This window comes from Larus michahellis, chromosome 6, assembly GCF_964199755.1.
Source record: "Larus michahellis chromosome 6, bLarMic1.1, whole genome shotgun sequence".
Taxonomy (NCBI): Eukaryota; Metazoa; Chordata; class Aves; order Charadriiformes; family Laridae; genus Larus; species Larus michahellis.
Genome location: NC_133901.1, coordinates 40,188,182 through 40,212,133, shown reverse-complemented (window position 1 = coordinate 40,212,133; position 23,952 = coordinate 40,188,182). Strand labels below are relative to the sequence as shown.

General features: G+C 38.5%; 1 protein-coding gene across 3 annotated transcripts in view; it reads right to left on the bottom strand.

Moving 5' to 3' along the window:
* Positions 1–687: 687 nt before the first annotated feature.
* RHOBTB1 (Rho related BTB domain containing 1) overlaps positions 688–23,952 on the bottom strand; it is a 57,525-nt gene continuing 34,260 nt past the window's right edge. For all 3 annotated transcript variants that reach the window (XM_074592369.1, XM_074592371.1, XM_074592370.1), the window contains 7 exons: positions 12,432–12,617; positions 9,696–10,663; positions 9,153–9,271; positions 6,645–6,795; positions 4,828–4,916; positions 3,504–3,609; positions 688–2,991 (listed from right to left, as the gene is read on the bottom strand). In XM_074592369.1, the coding sequence (XP_074448470.1) occupies positions 2,822–2,991; positions 3,504–3,609; positions 4,828–4,916; positions 6,645–6,795; positions 9,153–9,271; positions 9,696–10,663; positions 12,432–12,617 (1,789 nt within the window). In that variant the 3' untranslated portion in view covers positions 688–2,821. The remainder of the gene's footprint in view (positions 2,992–3,503; positions 3,610–4,827; positions 4,917–6,644; positions 6,796–9,152; positions 9,272–9,695; positions 10,664–12,431; positions 12,618–23,952) is intronic.

Genomic DNA, 23,952 nt, shown 5'->3' with positions numbered 1-23,952 from the left:
TCTGTTGAGCCAATTACCTTTTCTCATGGCAAGATCAAAGAAATAAAATTTTGCTTCCAAAAGTAAATCAGATATGTAACACTCTCATAAATCAGCATGTTAAAAAAAATAAAATGTACACTGTGTGCCTAGTGTACTTACTTTCAACGTCCTTGGCATTGCTTAGGAGCTTTAAAAAAAGATCATAAACATGGCATTCTTTGCATGACATCTTGCAAAAATCCTCTAGAAAAGCTTCAAATTTCTGCCTCTGTCAATTAACCTACTCAGGGAGGTAGTTGCTGAGAGTCCACTAACAGGTAGTGAGAGATTCTGTATAATGGCAGACAACTCAGGCAGTGAGAAAGCAGGGAAGAGAGTGTCTGTACAAAGTTTAGAGCATACCAAAAACCTCATGGACTTCCTGCTGTTTACCTGCATTTTTCCTCCCCATGTCTGTCATGACTAATTAGTTTCATGTCCCTTGGGTAATATTATGGTAATTAAATATCAGAAACCATGGGGAAAAGTGGCAAGAGGTTTTTTTGCTATGCAGCTTAACAGTAAGTGACAAGAACCAACCTCCTACCATCATATACGAACACTGTAGGATTTCCTTGTGACATTCCCAACCATAAATCCTAATATGCTATGCAAGTATGCAAATACAAAATTTAGGAAGCTTCTTCAAAGAGCTGGGAGACAACTTGTAACTAAACGGTTTTATTGACTTTTTTTGCAAAATAAAAAACACAAAATAACCACCAAGATTAAAGGCCATAGACAGCATTAACCAAATGAACCAGCCACTTGGTTATAGTAGCTGATAACTAGCACAACTGGATATTATTGCATATACCTCAGGTTCATTTATATATCCATTACAGTTTGGCAAGATTACAATCATACAGTAGCTTTGGTTGTGTAAAACCTAGTAGCAATACTTACTTAAAATGTGACTCGTTAACATTTTATGACAACAGGCATTTATCTCATCTTAGTCTTGACACGTCTTCTCTCATTCGCTCTTCTCCTCCACAATACACTTTATCACTGACCAAGAATTAAGGAGACATATTTGCAACCATCATTTATAGCCCTTCTTTATCACCATACGGTGATGAATCTTATAGGGGTAGGAATCTGTCACTTGCTTTCCTTATAAAAGTTTGTAGAGCAGCATCTCTTTCCATGCTGGGTGGCTTCTACCATCCCGTGGTAGCATCTGCCAAGAATTAGTCCGTTCAGAACACAAATATGTAGAGGTGTGTATGGCTTTCAGTCCAAAGCCTTTCCTGACCTACAGGACTGGGGTTTGACTGCACTGCCTTGCCTTTGAATACAGAAAAAAAACACAAACAAACAGCTTTTCACATTGGTATGCTGAGCTGCCAGCACAAAACAATATAAACGAACCTAAATACACAATACTACCTTGGTTACAGAATTGTGCCTGAGACACTGTACAGGATTGCATGTGTATGTTCTACAGTCTATGTATTTTAGTTTTGGTCTTTTAAAAAAATGCTCTCATCCTTATGTAATCTAGTGTAACACTGCAGCTTTAGAGTAATGGTTGATAAAAAGTCATAAACGCACAGGCTATTTGAAAACGCTGGAGGCTTTTTTTTTTTCTTGCACCACTTGTGCAGAATTCCTGCCTTTCTGCCATCATTTTGTCCCCAGCTTTCTGGGAATACCTACTTCCAGGGGAAATATATGATCTGCTTAAAAATAATCTAACACTTTGAGTTCTACCTGGGAAAAGCTATGAAACAATTTGGATCAAACGGAAGTGATCTAGTGTACGAAGATCCTTCTTCATTTACAAAATGCTGTAACACTAGACAACTCCTACTTGTTTTTGCAGCCCTTTCATTTGCTTGCACTCAAGCAAAAAGGAATTCAACATGAGGAATGGCTGCATGGTTAAGATCCCACAGAACAAGGTAACTGCCATGCAGTAGTTAAAATGCAAGCAGTGTAACTGCTTTTTGTATTCAGATCCATACTTGTATAAGGATATAAATTACTAAGCCCTTCTAAATGATTTTAGAAATATTCTCTTTGATCTAGACATATAAAACCTCTGAATACTTAGAATCACTAGATTTCACATGGCCCACATAGTCATAATTATTTGCACTTACATGGCAAATATTAGAAATACATTTGCCTGCAGTTGAACAGGTAATTATACTGCCTATTATTCAGCTGAGCAAAGATCAAGCACTCTATATCTTGCAGTTATTGGATCTTATTCTAACCCTTTACTTTAGAAAGGGGAAATAACCATCTAATTATATTATCAGTGCACAGTACTTAGTTTAAAAAAGACAACCTATACTAGGCAACTAGATTTTTTCCTAAGATGACTTTTTATGAGATACTCTAAAAGCAGTCTCATCTCTTATGACTGAAGATTGTCTATTTCACTGTACTTGCAGAGTAAAAATAGTTAAAATCTAATTACAAAGCTGCTACATGATTATTTTGTGGTCTGTAAAATAAAACGGTATCCAGAATTTTATCTGAACAAAATACACCAGACAGTATAAAAATATTTCCCAACTGGAGATTGAAACATTAATGCTGGATTTTTTTTTTTTTGTATAAAAAGAAATGTAATAATGGTAGACATTTTTCTGCTTACTAGCCAAAAATATACATATGACTTCAAGGAGCTGTTCCAGGCTCACTTTCAAGGAGCTTGTGCTTTTGACCCTAGCAATAATAAATGCACACGTGGAACAAAGTTTCCTGAAAATCTGAACTACATCTTATTTCTAACAATAAGACTAATTTCTGACACTGGCTATGGATTTCCACTTATTTGCTTTGTTCAGGCAACTACAGCAGAGGAATTCCAGAAGCACCACTTCCGCTTTGAATGATGTTTATTCAGTGCAACATCTTCCTTTTCTCTTTCTTTTTTAACTCGCTGGTAGTGATCCTCTTCCTTTAAATACCACACAGGTGGCCAGCGATGCCTCTCAAAATATTCTTGATTATCTGATTAAAAAGAAACAATTGAAAAGCCCCCGAACAAGCCAGTAAGATACACAAATTCCAGAAATGTCTGCAAAAAGCTGTGCCACTAATCATTTATCCAGTCTCTATGTTAGCTGGCTTAGCAGGGATTCCCCCAGTTTCCTCATATGCCTTAACTACGGGGTGAAAAGACTTTGAAAGCGGTTGTACCCAAGAGGCCTTAGTCCACCAAGGAGTATAAAAAAGCAAGCCCCTTGTAGAGTATGTTTTTCATCATGGAACCTGAAAATAGCTCTGTTCCTTTTAGCATCACTGAAATAGTTACAGAACATAATGCTTGCCCAGGAATCAGGCTAATGATTTTGACCTTTCTTTACGGATAAGAAGAATTTATGAATGCTACTCAAGATAGCGCAGAGGTTCAGTCTCATGACTTAGCTATCTGAGCTCATCTTTGTCTTCATGTTTAATCAACTGAGTGGGGAGAAAGAAGGGGAAACCACATGAAAACTCATGAGGAAAGCTGCCCATACCTGAAGACTTAGCTTTGATTTCCTTGCGGAATTTGGAGCAAACACTGTTGTAATTGGTGCAGATGTAGTGCAAGCACCAAGCTGCCAGCTGGTTAGCATTGTGGAACTGTAAAGAAAAACAAAGAGCTTATTCCGTTTCCTGAGGTTATTATTCATGTTGCAGCCCCAATTAACAACTAAAGCTAGAACGGTCCCCAGCAGATTGTATCTGGCAGCATTATCCCAAGCATACGGGGGAGCTTTGAGGCTGAAGTGGTCTCTAGATGCCCTAGACCTTGTTGCACAATTCTGCTGGAACAACCAGTGGCCCAAAAGGCCCATTAATAGGTCCTGGCAAACTGCATTCAGTCCCATACAGGATCTGAACCCAAGGCATGCTGGACTTGAATTTTCTGGTATGACTGTACCAGCCATATATCCCTATCAGTTACTGCAAACCCTGCTCTGAAGTAACTCCCTGGAAAACAATACTCATTGATAGAAATCAAGTATTACTGGAAGTTCAATACAAAATCTTGTACAAGCTTCCCATGGTTGTAAGGAAGAACAGCTATAATGCAAGTCAGATTGTATAGCATGTATATCTATTTTGGCATTCTGACTGTTTACTATGATCTTCTCAGATTATAAACACAACATATTGATGTAGGTACTGGGCACAGAGGATATCCTAACAGCAGTTAAACGTATTACTTTTGTCTTTGACCAGGAGAAAAAAAAAAAAAGAAAAAAAACACCCTTCATAAAATTGAAATTAAGTGAAGTGAGCTGCCTTTTCTTGGAAGGGGTTCAGTCCTGGTTTTGCAACAGCATTATAGGTATTGCAAGAGAGACACCTGAAAGCAGCTGCAGGAATTCTTGCTTGGTGGCCAGCTTGTACTGTATTTCAGTGCTACTTAAACCCCAGACTTCAAGTCAAGCTGCAGCCAGTCTCATCATTAGTGTGAAATCAAGAATAACAAAATTTAAAAAATATTTTAGCTCATGCTACTGTATCTGGGAGACCATTACAAAGCTGAACCACTTCATTATATTGCATTTCATATTACTGAAGCATGGCCATGAGGACGTGGGGCTTAGAAGCTCCACAATCACGAAAAACTGAAAGACAACTCCTCCGAGATTATTTAAATAGATATTTCACCTTTGAACTAATGGAAAAAACTTCTTTAAAATAGAAGATGAAACTAAGTTTTATTGTCAGACACTCTTAGAACTGCAGACTTTGAGCCACTTACTTAGAAGCAATGCTCAAAACCAGCAAAGTGCTAAAAGCAAGTCCTGCAGTTGGCGAGAATATCTTTTAAAAAAAGTGCACACTGACCTGTGCCAATTCCAAATAGGATAGTACTTCTCCATCTATTGCAACACCGCTCATGGAGGCTTTTGTCAGCTCTTGTACTGCATGCTGTTCTGTTAGAGGAGAAAACTCATCACTCACATGGGAAACGGTCACATTTCAAGGTCAGATCATCCACAAAGAACCAAGAAAGCACGTTCTTCCTCCTCCTAGCGTTAACTCTAGCATTATGCAAGTGGCACATGCACTCAGATTTCCAAAGAAGCTTCAGATTTGGGTGAAGTCAAATTCTGGCCTTCAGAATTGTGGCTGGAGATTCTGCATCACAGGTATAAACTGTCTTACTCCAATGGAGCACGGTCCGTATGAAGATTTGCCCCTTTGCCTCAACCCAAACTATTTATTTCTGCTTTCACACACAATTCTTATCCCTTTCTTACAGAAGGCAAGCCTGCAATTAATAACGACTTATAGAAGGACAAAGGTCGGCAGCCACTAGTCTCTTTTGGGAAGAATGGATGGGTGCAATATTCAACATAAATTAGAAATAGAAATGGATCAGCTGTTTCTTTGGGGTAATACAAAAGCAATAGCCAAGTTTTTAGGCAACAGTGCACTTGCCACTGCATTGTGGATTTGTTAGTGAGTATATGCACAGCACTGATACAAAAAAGTTCACTTCAGGCCCTCTTCAGATTCTCAGATTAGTCTTTTCTAGGGATCCAGATGAAGGCCTGCCAGCTCCCCCAAAAGTCACTTCAGCTCAAGAGTCTCCTCCACCCTTTCCTAGAATCTTAGAGGTTTGAGTGTTTTTTTTGGGCATGTTGTCAGATGATTTGACGCTACTGGGTTCAGTTGTTGGCAGTAGCCTTCGGACTCAAAATTATTTCATCAAGAATTAAATGGAATCAAACATTCTTAATACTACATGTATGTTTATGCTGCAAATGCTTAAAAAAATAACCAAGACTTCAGTTAAAATGCGTGTATAAAATCAGGTAATAACGATTCGGTCTGTCAGAACAAGTGAAGACAAGGTACACAGTCTTGATGCACAACTGAAGGAGAGCTAGGATTTGGTATGTGATTAAATTTTGCCTAAGTGTTGTGCTGTAAACACATGTAGCTTTGCTTCATCTGTCTCTGAGTTTTGGTATTGCCCATGTCTTCAGAACAATGCCAACTTACATACACGGAAACAAGCGAAAAAACCAACTCCAAGGTCTGGTGTATGTATGGATTTCATTTTAAAACTAAGTAGTATCCTATCCTGTAATTTTTCTCTAAATATGTCATAGAAAATTTTTTCTTCCTGAAATGAGGGTTGAATCCCCATGTATATACCAAAATATCCAATTCCCACCTAGGCAGTGAAAAGAGATCCAGACAGCATATCTAAAAACCATGATCGTCTAGATCAGTTTTGAATTGGCTCAGTTACTCTCTTGTAATAGAAATGTATAATGGAGCACTTAATCCCTCACATAATGGCAAGCCTGGGGTCCATACTGTTTTCAGGTAAATTAACAACAATAGAGTGGATATTACAAACCACAGACATTATAGCAATGCTAAAGAGAAGGTTTACTACTCCTGTTTTTAAAGCACAGAGTACTTCAATGTTCTGAGCTGATTTAGCACAAAACTAAAAAAAGGCAAGAGAAAGGCTAACACATTTTTCTAAATGAAAACATCAATTTCTATCACAATATCCCTTTCAGGAAAAAAATAAAATATTATTTTCCCTGAGACTTGAGAAAATCCTGTGCATTCCAAAACCATTAAAACATGTTTCAGCCATTGCAGACAACACTGCATTGGACAAGGCCACAAATTCTTACCTGCTAGTGCAACCAGGTGAGGAAGGCAAAACCTATTTGCTAATGCGATTAACTCAAGTGTGTCCAGTTCCTGACTGGATGACAGTTGCTTAGTATACAAGTAATCTAAAACAGCTTGCATGGAAGTCTTGTTTATGTTGGGAAGAACTACCTGGAAAAGATATTTAAGAAAAGAGTCTCTTTAATAATTAAGGAATTTTCATATAGAGGCCATATTTCACTTCTGCCACTTTTCTGGACTGTCTCTTTTTCCTCTTCAAGTCATTTTAGAAATGCAGGGAAAATATTTTTCAAAAAAGATATTTCCCATTAAAGTTCAAGAAGCTGCCAACAGGTAAGCATACCTGCGTAATCAGATCCTTTGCCAGTTTACATACAAGCAAGTCTACCAAGTTACTGGAATTGGATCCACATCCAACAGTGAATCTGTTCAATACTTTCTAGCCTGCGCATGGACAGCTACGTGGGATACATAAAGCCACCAAGCACTTCTCATGCCAAACCTCCCTTGGTAGACTTCTTGAGGAATGCAATCGATCTGCCATATTCTGGGGATTCTGAGAATAACAGAAGCCAAAGGATAACAAAAATACCACTCCTCTCAGTCTGTTTATAAATAACCAAATTATGCAAGTAAATGATGGTTGGTAAAGGACTGAGAACTGAAGAAATGAGGCAAAGAAAATGTAAACCCACACACTTGTAATTAAGTGTAACCACCATGTAATGAAACTACTAAGACTAGGATAAAAGCTATCTAATCTCTCACCAGCACAACCCTAACTCCACTGGAGGGAAGCCTAAAACAAGAGGAAGGAGGGTTAGACAGCCTCTCTGTGACTTATCACTCTAGCATCTCAACTACAGTTTGCACACATGATCACTCCTCCAAAGAACAGGGTAAAGCTGATTCTTGTGGGAATCAAAGTTGTGGCAGGTAAATCTGCTTCCAGTACCCATGGTACTCAATCTCATTAATCAGCAGTTTGTAATGTACATCTTCATAACTCAAGAGATGCTGGCACTGAAGAATGCACTGTGCTACTCTGAAGAACTTGCAGCAAAAAAAATGGCAGAGCAGAAAAATGATAAAATTATGATGAGGCATTAAATATACATGTAACTTAATCTGACTACTTGGAAGCAGTCAGCACATACTTCCTGCTAGATGGGGTTAATTGTTGTCACGTAGCTGGTTGTTAACCTTTGGGGGGCTTGTGAATTTTTCTTTCGGCCCTGCCTGGATGGGTGAGATTCAAACCCAGATCTGTTTGTGCTAAAGCATGAACCTTTTGTGCATATCAGCCACCCTGGGAAGCAGCTCAGTTCTCCAAGTAAGAGAAGCTGGTTGTGAAACACATTCATTATTAATATATTTTTGTTAGCGCAGAGAACAGTAAATTCAGTGAATGAGTTTAGAAAACATTGTGTCCCCAATACAGAAAAAGTAATAAGTAAAAAGTAGATGGTTTTCTTTTTGTAAAACAGTTAAAGGAAACCATTCAATTCATATCTACCTACATTTTAAAACTTCTGAAAGCATTACTGAATGCTTTAAACTCTACAAAATGGAAGCTATATTTTAAATTGGAAAGATAAGCTAAGACTGTTAAGTTTATCATTAAAAATAGTCTGGTAGAAAATAAATGTATATTCTTCATTGCCAAATGTTGCTTACTAGAATCAAACTATGTATTTTTAATGAACCACTTGTCCTCTGGGAAAGGAATTATGTTTACAGCTGTATTAGAAGAAGCAAGAAAAATCTAACTGGAACACAATCTTCCAGAATATTAAACACAAAACCCTAAACTCTTCATATGAACAAAACCCTTAAGTATGGAAAGGAACAAGAAAATCGAAACAAAAATGAAAACCTGGTTATGGATAAGACACAAGAAAAAATATTAGGAAAGTGTTTAGAATTTGAAAAATAGACCATAAAGACACCTGAAAATACAAGGCTTCTGCTGCAAAATCTTAATTCATTGACATCTTTTATACTGTACTTTATACCTGCTTTACTCAAGAGGACAAACTGATGCACTGGAGAATCTGAGCTTAATTTCCACTGAAGTACCGTGAAGCCAGCTCCCTTTTCTAGTTTAACACTGCATGTTCTTTAATCCTTTTTTCCCTTAAATTCCTTCCTCAATGCCCCTGCTCCAAGTATTCTTTGTAGTGCTTTTGATTCTAGAAATATATATTCACACAACTTTTAAAGTTATTTTAGAGAAATTCATATTTAATTTCCCCCCCCATATTTAATATTTTAAGTGATTTCAGGTTTAAACACACACTCCAGAATTGGAGGAAGTCTCATCTGTTGCAGAAAATATGTTATTCTCCTAGGTATCCTAATTTAATGCCTTAAGAAGAAAAGCATCCCAGGTCTGCAAGAAAAGAATAAAGAATCATTCCAACCCTTCAAATAGATACAAAATGATGCTTCCATCACCTTAAATCCGTCAGGTGTTACAAGCAAAATGGACAAAAATGGACAAATACCTCACTGTTTGAGCTTTCAATAAATGATCCTCCAAACATAGCAGACATCCATTCACAGCTACAGATCAGCAGTGGCTTGTGGGCATTTATGGTTCCATCATCCAATTTAAATGTCACATCTGCCATGGGAACAAAAAACCACGCATGCTGCAAATTTGCGTTTAAGGTGAAATTGTGTCTCAAGAACGTATGTTTCACTTGCACATTGTTAACCAAGGACTTCTTTCACTTCCCATGACCCCCATCCCAAAGAGAACTCCAACATTTTATATAGTTAAGCAAAAAGCCTCACGTAAAAGGGGGATATTGGACATTCAACACTTCGGAAAATTGGGTCACTTATTTAAAAACTTGTCTGTACATTTTGAGAAATTAAACTGCAGAATCCCAGGATGGAACAGTTGGCCCTGAGTAAGTAAAACTTTGGGCTCATCCCTTCTCTAAGAACAATGTAAGCTGTCAGTTTTTGAAGTCTATGAAGCGACAGTAACATGAATGAGAAAAGAATTAGTGCTTTTCCTGTTAAAGCACGTATTTACTTACCAGCAAATGTCCCTTTGCAAAGGCACTCTTTTATCCGATTAGCTTTTCTGACATGAAATGCTTTAGTAATCTCTTGATTCATGAAGGCTTCTTTATTCATAATATTCTCCACCATCATTCGTAAATCAAATACTTCCAAGATTTCAGCAATCTGAGCCAGTCTTGTGAGATCTTTTTCATTTTCATCCAGTTGCCCTGTGTATAAAAACTGCAAAACAGTTTTAAAAGGTCCAGCCTGCACAGATGAATCCATTTTCACCACAGTTACAGGACACGTCCTATTCGAGACAGGATTCACTTGCATTTCCTTATGCACACTAACAAACCCCTTACCCCACGATGACAGAGATCTTGCCGCAGAATTTGTTTCCCAAGGTTTGGGTTCTAGCATGTTCAAAGCATCAGTACTTTGTGGTGGGGGAATTTTAACATCAGCAGATTTTAAGGATGTCTCATCACTGTCATCATTTGTCTCAAGGTGACTTGTCAGAACATCCTTATTTGTATTTTCTTTATTACACTGTGTTTCATCCGAGTCTGAACTTCCCTCACATTCCATTAAGAAAAGGTCGTAAAACTTTGAAGAGGAGGTAGCTAGGTAAATCTTGTGAGCAAAAATGTAGTCCTGCTCCTGGAGAACAAACATAACATCTGCACACAGTGGGCTGTCCAATAAATATCCAGCTTCGTTCATGCTTGGTACAGGACACTCAGGAATTTTGATAACCGGAGGAGGGGCTTTTGGAGGTAGGAATGGAGCCTGAAGCAAAGGTTTTTGGACCTTCTTCAAATGAGATTTCCAGAACTGCAGGTGTCTTCTGGAGATCAGGGCAGCTCTAATTGCATTGTCAAACACATCTTTAATCCCAAACTGGTCAAATACACTGGTTTCATAGTATGGTATCCCAAGTTCCTTGGCAACCTCTCTGCCTCTTTCTGGTGGCAAAATGTCTCCTCTTTTTATCGGTCTAGGGTTAAACAAAAAAAATAAACCTTCTCACACACAACGATCATCACAAAGTTACTCCAGAAAGCATGGAATTTTACAAAATGTCTCAGCACCATTTCTGAGATAACTATCATTCAAATGAAACAAAATATAAAATTAAGCCCACAAAGCCTTTGGAAATCTACAGCCATGACTCCAGAGAGTTTTAGAATGGCACATACTTGTAATTTTGTTTAAGTTTAGTGGTGTCTTTGCAATGTGACTAAAAATATGTAGAAATCATTTGCACAAAATAGAGCAAGCCTTCTCTCTGTTAAAGGGAAATTTACAGTTAAAGTTGATAGGATGCTTGAAAACTTTCATTATTTAAAAAAACCTAACTTTCTACTAAACCCTAAACTCCTTCTACTCAGATATTCTGTCAGTATCTTTCTTTGTATCCATCAATTAAACTTAAATGGAAATTCTCATGATGTAGAAATGCCACAAATACAGCTAAATATGGAATAAGAAATATTTCTTAAGCTTATGCTTTTTAAAGAAAATCATAGTAGCCCATAAAAGAAGTGCAACTCAACACAAACTTCAAGAGATAGGCCTGTTTTGGCTGTAGAAGCATTACGTGGGAACTCATGAATTTCCAGAGCAGCTCTAGTACGTGACATTGGGTAAACAAGCCAGAAAAAAGTCTGGGCTAGGATCCATTTTCCCAACAAAAAATCATCTCACCAGAAGACATGACCCATCAGTGTGTTCTCTGAGCATACCATATTGGGCAGACACAAGCTGGCACAGACTTAACACACTCCAGACAACAGCTTGCTTCAGTCGCCAGCTAATAATCAGTTCAGGTGGCAGAAGTCTGTGCTAGACATGCAGAGTACTGATTCAAGCTTTATTAATGGTGAAATCAGAAAGGAGGATTAGGGCAGAAGAAGAGTTTTGAAAAAACATGTCCTTTTAAAGAGTCAACGAAAAAGTCCACACCATCCATACAATGAAGAAATGTTTAATAAACAAACAAACCTATGAAAATCATATTGCCAAGTCAAGAATTTGAATGCAATGCCATGGAATGTTTTATAAAAGCCCATGAAATATTAATTCAATCCCTTTGCAGAAATTTAATAAAATACAGTCTTTAATTACATGATCATGGATATTATTTCCATGAATCTGTTCTCATTCAAATTCACATAAAAGGAAGAAACCAAAAGTGAGCAGGTACCTGCAGGACTGTGTTGCCCAAACATGTGAATGCTTGCCTTATAATCTGGTAAAAACAAAGCTTCTCCAGAATGACCCCAAGCTCTCTTTTAATCTCAGAACTTTAAAAAAATTAATTTGCAACCACTTTATTTTCTGCCATGATCTAGGATTACATTACAAAAAATAATAATTGATATTTAAGAAAACTTGAGTAGAATCTGTCAGTACCTGACCGTAGTGACAGGGTAGGACATGGTACACATGTTCAGATGGAGAAGGACATATATGAAAACTTCCAGTAACCATTATTATCACTATTTATTATCTCCCTATCATCATAGTGTTCAGGCACCCAAACAAAATTAGATGTCCAATGTGCAAAAATATTGTGGGAAACATATAATAACTATGTATGTTAAAGAACAAACGAACTCAGACAACAGAATTAAAAAGAAGAAAGCAAATATATTCTCATTTTACAAAAAAAGGAAAGTAGTCTCTATCATTTCTCTTTTGAAAGTACTGTACCTGATTACCAAGGTGATTTTTTTTAGTTCTTATTTTTGTTTAAACTTTACCTTGCCAAAGGCCTTCTGGCTCTGTTAACAGCCTCAAGGTCTGCATAGCGGAGATCTAGTTGGCAGCCCACCAGGATGACAGGTGTGCGAGGACAGAAGTGCTTAATTTCTTGATACCACATTGTTTTCACATGATTCAGGGAATTAGGATTAGCAATTGAAAAGCACAGAACAACTACATCAGACCTAGAAAGGCAACAAGAAAATATCCAATTAAACCCCAACAAACATGCTTTTTCCACTGCACCTTCATCTATTTTCATCACTCCAGCTTAAAGGTACTCCACTCTACACTTTGAAAAATGCACTGACACCCAGATGCCAGAACACATGTTGTTCGTGCAGAGATTTGACAGAAGCTACACATTTCACCACAAAAGCATGGAAGCACAAATCCACGTACCTGGGAAGCACTGCCCCTCTATGCCAAGTGATGATCCCTGCACATACGAACAGAGCACTAAGAAAAGAGGCAGGGCTTGTCATTCTCCACTTTTACACTGCAGTTATCCACAGGCTGCCATTGCTCAAGAAATAATTCTGCTGACTGGACACCTAAATTGCAATTCAAAGATCACTGGTGCTTAGGAATTAGAAAGGAGTTATGCAAAATTTCAGAACAGCCGCACAGGTAGACACAGATCACTACCGAACTTGTCATGCTGAAATATCTTTACTGCACCATTTTAGATACTGAGGTGATCTCCTTTGCAATGCACTTTGCACAGCAATTCTCTAACATCTTTAATAAATAACCTGTTAGACGGACAAATTACTGCAGAATGACCACTTCTACTATATAAGCAAAAATAATCATCATGATGAAAATAAGGTCAGTAAAGTGTAGAATAGGACAGTGGCTTAAATCAGAGTGAGCATCAAATATTTGCAGGCTTTTAAAGGTTTTAAGAAAAAAAAAAAAAAGTACTTCACTAAATAAACTTCCTTTATAAATTTTAAGTATGAGGATTAAGGTTGACAGTTCAGGCACTAAACCACTACCTAATTCTTGTCAGAGCTAGCACCCTGGGGCAGAGAAATGCTTGAATACTTGTCTGAGGCATTCCTAACTTGGGGCAATTTCATAATTTATAAACTTGGATGGGATGTTACAAAGAAGCTCTTGGGTCTCTCATGGGAAAAAAAAAGAAAAGAAGAAAAAGAAGTTGAATTGAAAGTCTCAAGAAGAATTGAGGGGAAGGGACATATTGAGGAAGCAACTTATTGCTACAGAATTGTCAGCAGGATAAGCTCAGCAACACCATGTCTACCTCACTTCTATTATTCTTTAATTTAGCACAAATGTGTTGTGTCTGCAGTTTGTGTAATGTATAGAGCAGCAGCAGTGAATCTTAAAATTCACCTTTTAAATAATGAAATACCTCTCCAGTACTGCTGCTTTCTACATTTCACTGAGGGCACGGATATATCCAGCAATACTGTTTCTAAAGATAGCTGAATACAATACGGGTACTGCTGTGACCGTAAATTTAATGCAAGAGAAATGCTCCTACCCTAAGTTTGTATCTTATATAAACTGCAACACATCTGTCAAACAAGGCCTTTTCAAACTGGAAAGTTATCTACTAAATAGCGACGTGGTAAGCAGCTAATACACACGTCTTCTGAATAACCGAGGCAAATACCCTTTAAGCTCAAACTTGCTCTATTCAAGGTCACGTAAGAGTAAAACCTAGGCCCCAGCAGACATTTGCTTAACTCCCAGAAAGCAGAAATCAATGTACAGCTAAGATAAAAAAAATATTTGTGTTACACGTATTATAATCTGGTCAATTGTTGTTTAATTCAAGATTATCAGGACTGCTGCAGAGGCAAGCATCGGCTGGCTGGCTGGTCCTAACTGTAACTAAGCATCTTAGAGTGACAGACTGTCTCGTGTCCTTCAGAAATTAATACCTAAGCCAAGTAATTGCAGTCACGAGTATCCAACCCTCCTGACTACAAACCACAAGACACACATCACATCTCTCAGAAAACCAAACGGAAACAGAGGTCCAGCAGGAGTTGACAGGTAGGAGATGCCAGCAGCTCCCGCACGGCACTGCTGCTGACTGATGCTGGGCTGGCCGTAGATCTGGGCTCCTGGGAAGAGCCAGCGATGATCTGTTTCCCTGGACAGGACAGGTCCAGACTATCCAGCAGACTGGCCTCAGCACAGCCCTGCATGTGTTACAGCCCTTGCTAAAGGACTCTCACGTTTTTGCCACAGAACTGCACGTGGTTCTTGAGCAACTCATCACCTCTGACCTTCTCTGGGCGACCATAAAACCATAACTCACAACACACATTGCACTAACAGGACATTTCCACCTTACTGCCTTCCAAATGAAGTGAAAAATAGAGTAATGAGGTAAAAAAACCCTGTGATTTGCATGTTATTTATCCTGTGTTAAAACCTGGACTTCCCCATAAAATGAATATCGTGAGAGTTCTGTACTGAACAGGGGGAAATAAGTGGCCCTGTGCCATAAACAGGACAGATGTGAAGTCACTGGGTAGTGACAGAGTTCACACACTGAACCAGCACCACGGCTGGGTCCGCAAGCTCACAAAATGCATCCACCTTATCACAATAAATTAAGTAGTTGTTCAAGTCACAAGCATGATTTGCAGTATTAGTACAAACCGGAGACAGGACCCCTGCCTACATAGTATTGTGAACATTTGGGGAAAGCTGTCCTTTGGAAACTTTAATTAAAATACTTACAATTCCTTTTAATGTCAAAGGCACATTTACAACTTAATGCCTCAGTACAAAATTTGGTTTGATATTTGTTCATAAAAGCCAGAACCTGTCAGGTTAAAATAATGTATTAATATTTCCCAAACACTAAAAAGCTTGCCAATGTTATTTTAATATGCTCAGGAAACATAAAAGGATAGGATTTAAAAAAAAATAATCTAATTTATTGCCATTTTTGTGTGGTTTGGTTACTTGGAGAACAAGAAAGCATGAATCAGGTTTACTTCTGCTTTCTTTCTCTCTGCAGCAATATATTCACAAATACAAGCTGCTTTTTTTGAAAAAGAAATTTCATAACCATTTCCCAGTAAAATTCAGGAATGATTTTCCATAGACTTGAATACCAAGAAGTGCTTTAGTGCATCCATCTTTGGCTAATACAGCAAAAACGTATGATTACACTTACTGCCTACACTGACGTTCGACAAAGTATTACAAATAACTCATCAAAGAGAAACAGCAGCTTGGAGATCCAACACATTGTCTTGTAGATTCAGCGGTACATGTTGGAAATGCACAACTGATTTATTCTTACATTCTGCTTTTCATAGGTTTATCAAAAGAAATTGTGAATCATCTACTCTTACTATTTTAAATACCTAAACATACTTAAGTATCACCAAAACTCATAACTCATCACTTGTGTGACCAGTGAAACACTCTGCATCACCAAACAGGTTTATTTCTACTCACTGGGGCTCCAAACAGGGGAGAAGACAATGTAGATGTGTGGGACTTGGCAGGTGGAGAAGGGGAGCAGATTCTCTCACCTGTAGGCAAACCAACCATCACTCACATGGTTGTCACTTCCTGGCTGACCAGACTCCTCCATTGGAGTCTCACATTAAAGCGTCAGAGCACTTCAAATGCTCCCTTTGGAGTTGCAGGAGTAATTCTTAATGCAAAACATATGCATCTGAAGTCAGCCCAGCTTGGTCTAAACATAGTTATGGACTACTTACAGGAGGCTTCTGTGGGCAAAGAAAGAACGTTACCACTATTCCAAGAAGCAATGCACGTACCTAATATAGGTATTACTTCAAAGCATTCAGTGATATTTTCCCAAACTTGGATAAGAAGGACTTTTGATGGAAGCAACTACCCCTTTTCAGACTTCAGAGAATGAAAAGAAACTCTCTACACAACCAAATCTCTGGCAGGGATCAGGACATGGTGTGCTGCCACCCTGTGAGCTCCTAGTGTGTGTTATGAACTGTATCAGATGTATACAGTATACAGGATGTATACAGGATGTATACAGGATGTATACAGGAACAGATCCTCCTCAGTGCCATTACACGGCACATGCAGGAGAACAGGGTGATCAGGCCCAGTCAGCATGGGTTTGTGAAGGGCAGGTCATGCCTATCAAACCTAATATCCTTCTATGATAAGGTGACCCACTTAGTGGATGAGGGAAAAGCTGTGGATGTTATCTACTTGGATTTTTGCAAAGCTTTTGACACTGTTTCCCACAGCATTCTCCTGGAGAAACTGGCTGCTCATGGCCTGGACAGGTGTACTCTTCGCTGGGTAAAAAACTGGCTGGATGGCCGTGCCCAGAGAGTGGTGGTAAATGGAGTTAAATCCAGTTGGTGTCCAGTCACAAGTGGTGTCCCCCAGGGCTCAGTGCTGGGGCCGGTTCTCTTTAATATCTTTATCAATGATCTGGATGAAGGGATCGAATGCACCCTCAGTAAGTTCGCAGATGACACTAAGCTGGGCGGGCGTGTTGATCTGCTTGAGGGTAGGTTGGCTCTGCAGAGGGATCTGGACAGGCTGGATCAATGGGCTGAGACCAATGGTATGAGGTTCAACAAGGCCAAGTGCCGGGTCCTGCACTTGGGTCACAACAACCCCATGCAGTGCTACAGGATTGGGGCAGAATGGCTTGAAAGCAGCTCGACAGAAAAGGACTTGGGAGTGTTGGTTGACAGCCGGCTGAATATGAGCCAGCAGTGTGCCCAGGTGGCCAAGAAGGCCAACAGCATCCTGGCCCGTATCAGGAATAGTGTGGTGAGCCGGACTAGGGAAGTGATCATCCCCCTGTACTCGGCACTGGTGAGGCCCCACCTCGAGTACTGCGTTCAGTTTTGGGCCCCTCGCTACAAGAGGGACATTGAGGTGTTGGAGCGTGTCCAGAGAAGGGCTACAAAGCTGGTGAGGGGCCTGGAGGACAAACCTTATGAAGAACGACTGAGGGAGCTGGGGTTGTTTAGCCTGGAGAAGAGGAGGCTGAGGGGAGACCTTATCACCCTCTACAACTACCTGAAAGGAGGTTGTAGAGAGATGGGGGCTGACCTCTTCTCCCTGGTGACAAGTGATAGGACGAGGGGAAACGGGTTCAAGTTACGTCAGGGGAGGTTTAGATTAGATATTAGGAGACGTTTTTTCACTGAAAGGGTTATTAAACATTGGAATAGGCTGCCCGGGGAGGTGGTGGATTCACCATCTCTGGAGGTGTTTAAAAAAAAGGGTAGATGGGGCACTGAGGGACATGGTTTAGAAGTGGCTCTTGTCAGGGTAGGTTAAAGGTTGGACTCGATGATCTTAAAGGTCCCTTCCAACCTCAACGATTCTATGATTCTATGATTCTATAGAGAGCAGTCCAAGACACTGCTGAAAAGCAAGCAGTACGGCACTGACAAAGACAAGACAACTTTAAATTATCAACCTCAGGCTTCAGCAGTAGTCAAGCTACAGGTAACTATCACAACCATCTGGAAGTTACTCTGCAATCACTAAAATCAGAAACTCATAAGGTGGAGGAGAAAAATCTATTTCTAATGGAGCTGTTGGAAGCATCAGAGAAGTTAATGTTTTCTAAATAGAGCTGTTGTGTGTAACAGAGCACTCCATTGGTTTGGGACTGAGATTTTGAAAGACCCATCTGCTTACATGCTATGTGTGTTCCAGAGCTGGTGTAACGAGCTGCACTGCAGATTTACTTACACACCATGCTGCGGATTCATCTCTCAACCAGAAACTGCTACATATTTTCCATCTTCCCTAATACTTTTATTTTAGACAGAACTTCAAGGAAACAGCAATATTAAATGATATCTCATATATTCCATGGCAAGTGCGTTTAAAAGTTTAATGTTTCCTAGTTAGGATCTAGAGTTATGAACTGTGATGCAGCAACAGGCTGCCTTCTGAAATGTACACGCTGCATTACCAAGGAAGAAGTTGTTCCCTCTAGTTTGTAATTTACAAGTTACTGGGTAAAACTGCTGCATACAAGAATTGCTGCTCATGTGTAAAGGTATCATTTGCCATATAGTCATGGAATAATACTGTTGGGTTTGGAAAGGGGAAGCAATAAACCTGTGAGGAATACAGAATGTGAAGAGGAAGTGTCTCTGATCTGGAAATCAATGCAGGGAGTGTGAAAGAGGAGAAGGAGGAAGACTGAACTGTATTGCCATGCTACCTTGTCCTCTTTCTAGAGGACAAGTCAAAAGTATATATTCTGTTTTAGAGAGCTTAAACAGGACCCGAGAGTTAAATCTGACAGAATCAGTTTAAGGATAGACAAATTATATTTTGGTTGACAAGAAGTTTGTTGCACACATTTGATCAACTCAACTTTAGGAACAGACTTAGGGGGGAGGTAAAAAAGCCCCCCATGGATTTGTCCTATTGTAGTCTTTATTTTTCCCTGTTTTTAGGTATCAGCTTTCTCTGAGAAACATGATTGAAGTAAGAGAGTCTACTAGAATTTTACAGAGTGAGCAATTTGGTAGAGGGTCATCCAAATTGGTAGATTCTCTTGACTTTAACAGAACAGCTAATGCTTAGACATTTAGTTATCAATAAAAAGTTGTTTTGCTTCTACTTCTCATTTTTTTCCCCTACACACTTCCCATAATTTTCCCAAGGTTCCTCAGAGACCTGCATCACAGCTGAACTTATCCCACTGAGAACAGAATTTGACAAGAGCTGTCTCTAGTGTTCACTTGCGTAGTCCTTCAACCACCTGAAAGGAAGGATTGTGTGGGGCAGCAGCCTGAGTGCAAATACCAGCTCCCAAGTTCTCCAACACAGTAGGTTCAGGCAGTAGAAGGCCATCTAAGGATTAAATCAAGAATCTTGTTTATGGCTGAACAAAACACTGCTACATCTCCATGTCAATCCAGATACATTTTGAAGAGAGAGATTCATTCAGTTATACAACATTTTTCATGCATGCATCTCACTGAGATGAACAAAAAATTGTGCAGATAAGCAAGGCTGATAATGATTTAAGTGGACTCAGTTTTTAGTAAATGCAGTTGCAGCCATCCCATGAAATGAGAAGAAATTCATTAAGTGATCAGTGAGCATACCAAAATAACCTGAAGACACAGGACTTATGTGCACACACTCAAAATAGATGAGAGGCTAGGAAAACTAAAATGCAGGGGGTGCCTGGCATGTGAAGAACTGAAGATACCCAGGTAAGGTAGGGCAAGACCATGCAGTGCCCTGGATTTCAGCAGGAGAATCAATTAGTTCTATACTTTACCAAGAGCAGTGAAGCTTCTTAAGTACTGGTGTAATGTGCGAAACTGTCAAAATGCCCTGAAATATATTCAGATTTTGTGGTGAGTAGCATGCAGATCTATTTCTAAAATTTCTGTAATGTTATTTTTAGTAGGAAACAACAGTAAGAAAAAGAAGATAATAGTACCTTTAAGAAAATCGCATATTTCAAGACTGTGCTTCAAAAGTGGAAAGAGTTTTCCCATACATTCCTTACAAACAATACATCATTCTTAAATGTTAGGCATTTTAAAATCTCTTCTGTTTCGTTTGGGGTACTCATGGGAAAACAGTGTTGCATTTACAGAAAATGACAAAAAATGTTTTGATATCACGAAGAATGATTAAAATATCTCATTTTCCATTGCAGAAACCTGTAAGAGCTACTCTTATTGTAAAAATGCCTGACCAGAAATAGTGCCAAAAAGAATGGCAAAGTCATGTAGAACAATGTGGCAAAAGGAAAACAATTTTACTTTTAATTTAAAGGACTGCTTACACAGTCTTGGAATTTGGTTCATCTTACTGCTGGCTATAAAAAGTAAATTCACCCATAATTCTGGTTCAGCATTTATATTAAAAAAATTCCATCTTAGTGCTAAATAGAACTTTGCAGTTGAAACAGGCTGCCTGCAAGGTACCCTAGCGTGATTCTGGGCCAAATTTTACCAGTAGACTCAGTAAAACTCTCTTTGGAATCAGGTATGTTTGCAGTACACACATCCACCATAACATACCAATATGTGCCTTTTCCCTTCCCTGAAGCAGAGGTCTCGATTACTGCATTTTTAACACAGCAACAAAAATTCTATGATAAATGTAATTTTAGAGACAGTTAATTTGAGGCTGAAATACTGAAATATTCTGTGTATAGCAGTCGGGGTTTTTTAAAAGTGAGACACAAACCCTGAACACCAAATCAATGGAGAAGGCTGAAATAAAATGACAGAGCAAAAGAAAGTACAGGGCTAGCTGGAACACATCTGAACAACCTGGGGCAAACACCAAAACTCATAATGATAAAGATACTGACAAGAATATAGCTAAAAATGCTTTTTTGAGACATATCAGCTGACAGCTATCTCCAGACAGCAGCCAGAAAATAAAATAAAGAGAAATAAATTCACAAAACAAGGAGGAACCAGAAACATAGGGAAAGGTGGGCTTATCATGTTTATTTTCTGTTATTGTACGGGGGCAGCTTACAGATGAGAACTACATGCTGTCTCTTTACAAAGAAACAACTAACTTTCATCAAAGATACTGTGTAAGAATAACTGAAAGAAGAAATTAATTTTTCTTTACTGCCAGCCCCATCCTCTAAAAAAACCCAGGAACCAATGAGAAATCAGAAAAACATATTGAGTTTAGAAGAAGTAAGAAGAGATTTAGTTAAAACATCATTTGAAGCAACATGTTTAGAAGAAAAATATTATTTCAAGGTAGGAGTGGTATGTAAGGATGGGAAAGAAAAAAAAAGAAGAAAAAGGAAGATCCAAAGCTAGATCGCAGTAGATTCAGTAAAAGCATGATTCCTTATAAGTACTGATGAAGAACACAGATAGGAAGCGAGGGATAAGATGAAGAGGGAGGTAAAAATCCAGAGTAGGTGAAAGAATGATAGGGTCTGATTTGCATCCAGTATGAGAGTGACTTCTGAAGTCCCAGAAGACATGAAAACTGAGCATTAACAGATGCTAGATGCATCTCTTTCTCTGGGCAGAAAATACAGACTTTTGTATTTTTTGCTTTCTTTGGGCTATCAACAAAATTAGCCTCCTCTTTTTTATTTAAAAAAAAACTGTCAAGAAATTTTAACCAGCCAGTTGATGTCACAAATATATTGATAGGAAGTCAGTTTAAAACAGCTCAAGAAATCCACCTAGCACCTCTCCACAAAGAAATAACTTACTAAGATCAAGATTTTGATGGGAAGTCACTTCCCAGGTTTAGCATTTCCAGAAGATTTTGATGTTGCTTTGCAGTCTGTTAGGATAGGACCTAAATGCCCTCTTTCCATCCAGCCACTGACTTAGGAGAGCAAGGAAAAATGGAAAATCACATAATACCACAAATAACATTTGATACATACTTTTTCACTAGTGTCAAGGAAGGCTTAAAGCGTTACAGGTGTGTCTCTATTATAGATAGATTACATATACATCAAGTGGAGCCTCAGACCCCACCTACAGTCATTTGGCACATACCTATTTAAAGAAGGAAGGATTCCTAATGGCAATTCTATAGCAACTTCTTTCTACTCACAATAAGGAACCATGGTGGGATGCAGAGAAGAAAAGTAGTAGATCTGCATTAATTAGACTGGTTTAAGTATATAAAGCATACGCTTTCCCATAAACTGAGTCAAAAAGCCTCAAATATTAATGTAGATAATGGAAGAAGAAAAAAACAGTGCCTACAGACACCACATCGGTGCTATCTCTCTATGAACCTCTCTGCTTATTCTAGTCTTTCTTGAGACTGATCTGAGTCAAACTCAAAAGATAAAAAAATCATAACAAATACTAAAAAGAATATTTCCTACAGGAGTTCTTCAGGAATGCTTCATGAAGAATCTGAATAGCTTATAAACCACTGTAAAGTAGATGGGAAGGCTCATAAATTTTGGTATTTGAAGATGATTCAAAGATACAGCATATCACTTTCTGTGGCAACAAAACATAGCAAAAGGAAGCAGCCAAGGTGAGAGACATCTGAAAACAACTGTATTCCCCATCAGATGACCCTTTGCTAACAAAGCAAAAGACTATCTTGTGTCTGTTAAGTGCTACTGCTGTGAAGATACATCTCTGATGATCCCCTCCAACCCACACCAGTAAATGGCTTGTAAGGCATTTGGAAGGTGGATAATAATAATAATATATAATTATTATTATTATCATTATTGTAACATAAAAACAAGAATAGCAAGGCTGCAGGGGAAAGCGTGGGCTTTCATTCAAAGCACTTCTGAAACCTTCTCTGAAGAAAGGTGAGGAGCTGCTGGCCTATTCTCAGCTTAGGCACAGGTGGTGAGTGACAGAGGGCACTGATCTAACTAAAGCCAAACTGAGCAATTCTGTGAAGACACCCACCATGCCCTCATCTCACTGAATTTGCTGAATGCAAGTAGCATTTTATATCAAAGCTACCTGGATTTTGTTTTTATAGAAATATCATCATCACTGTCCTTTCAGAGAAAGAAACAGAAAACAAAACATCCCTAAAGATATTGGTGGAAGTCTTCAAGTATCAATGATAAACCTCTATTCTCTTGGAACCTTTTCAGCAGCATTCAAAAGGTATATTTCGATGGATTAAATTACATTGAAGTAACTTGTTAAGGGAATTGTAATCACACAGAAAAAGACGAATGCATGTGTTCCTCTGTGTACATACAATACCCACAAGGCTTATGAAATCCATTCACAACAGAGGAAATACTCTAACCATATTTTAAGAGGCTCTGTCAGCAGTCTCACAGCAAGGCTTATTCACATTTGTAAGTCACAAGGAAAAAGCTGTTTTCTGTCCATGCTGTATGAACAGATTTTGTTTGGTCTACAGCTCGTATTTAAGTTGCAAGTAAATAAATCATCCTGGCTGAATTAGCTGACAAACCACATCCATGGTATTGAGAATAAATATTTGATTGGGACTGAATTAACTCTTTGCAGATTTGTGCTCATGTTTACACATACTAGAGCTGCATGTATAAAAAAGCAGGATATGTAGGATATTAATCGAATTGTAGTCAAATGTGTTTACCTGAAAAAAATAACGAAGAAAATGATGAAAAAGGAAAAAAAAAAGTGCAAGCCAATCTTTTTCCTATTTTACTTTTAGAATTGGTTAACACAATGACATGTTTACACTCTCATTCAAAATCAGATTGGACAGGAGAATAGAGGATAGTGAATCCTGACAAGTTGAAAGGTAAATTAAGATATTTTCATGTCTTTACACATGCAATTTTGTGCGTCCCAGAGAAACTGGTACATAATAACCACTTGAGCTTTATATGAAGTTCCCACCTTGTTTGCAGACTTAGAGAATACAATAGCACTGAGACTAGATTGTTATTAAACAAAGAGGTGACTAGGAGCTAGAAATCAATACGCTAATCATAACAAAGACACTGTCATTTTACAACATTTTGGAGTGATTTTGCATCAAATTAAACCCTGTGGGACAATATCAACAAATGACTGTTTAGCATCACATAGTGCCTAA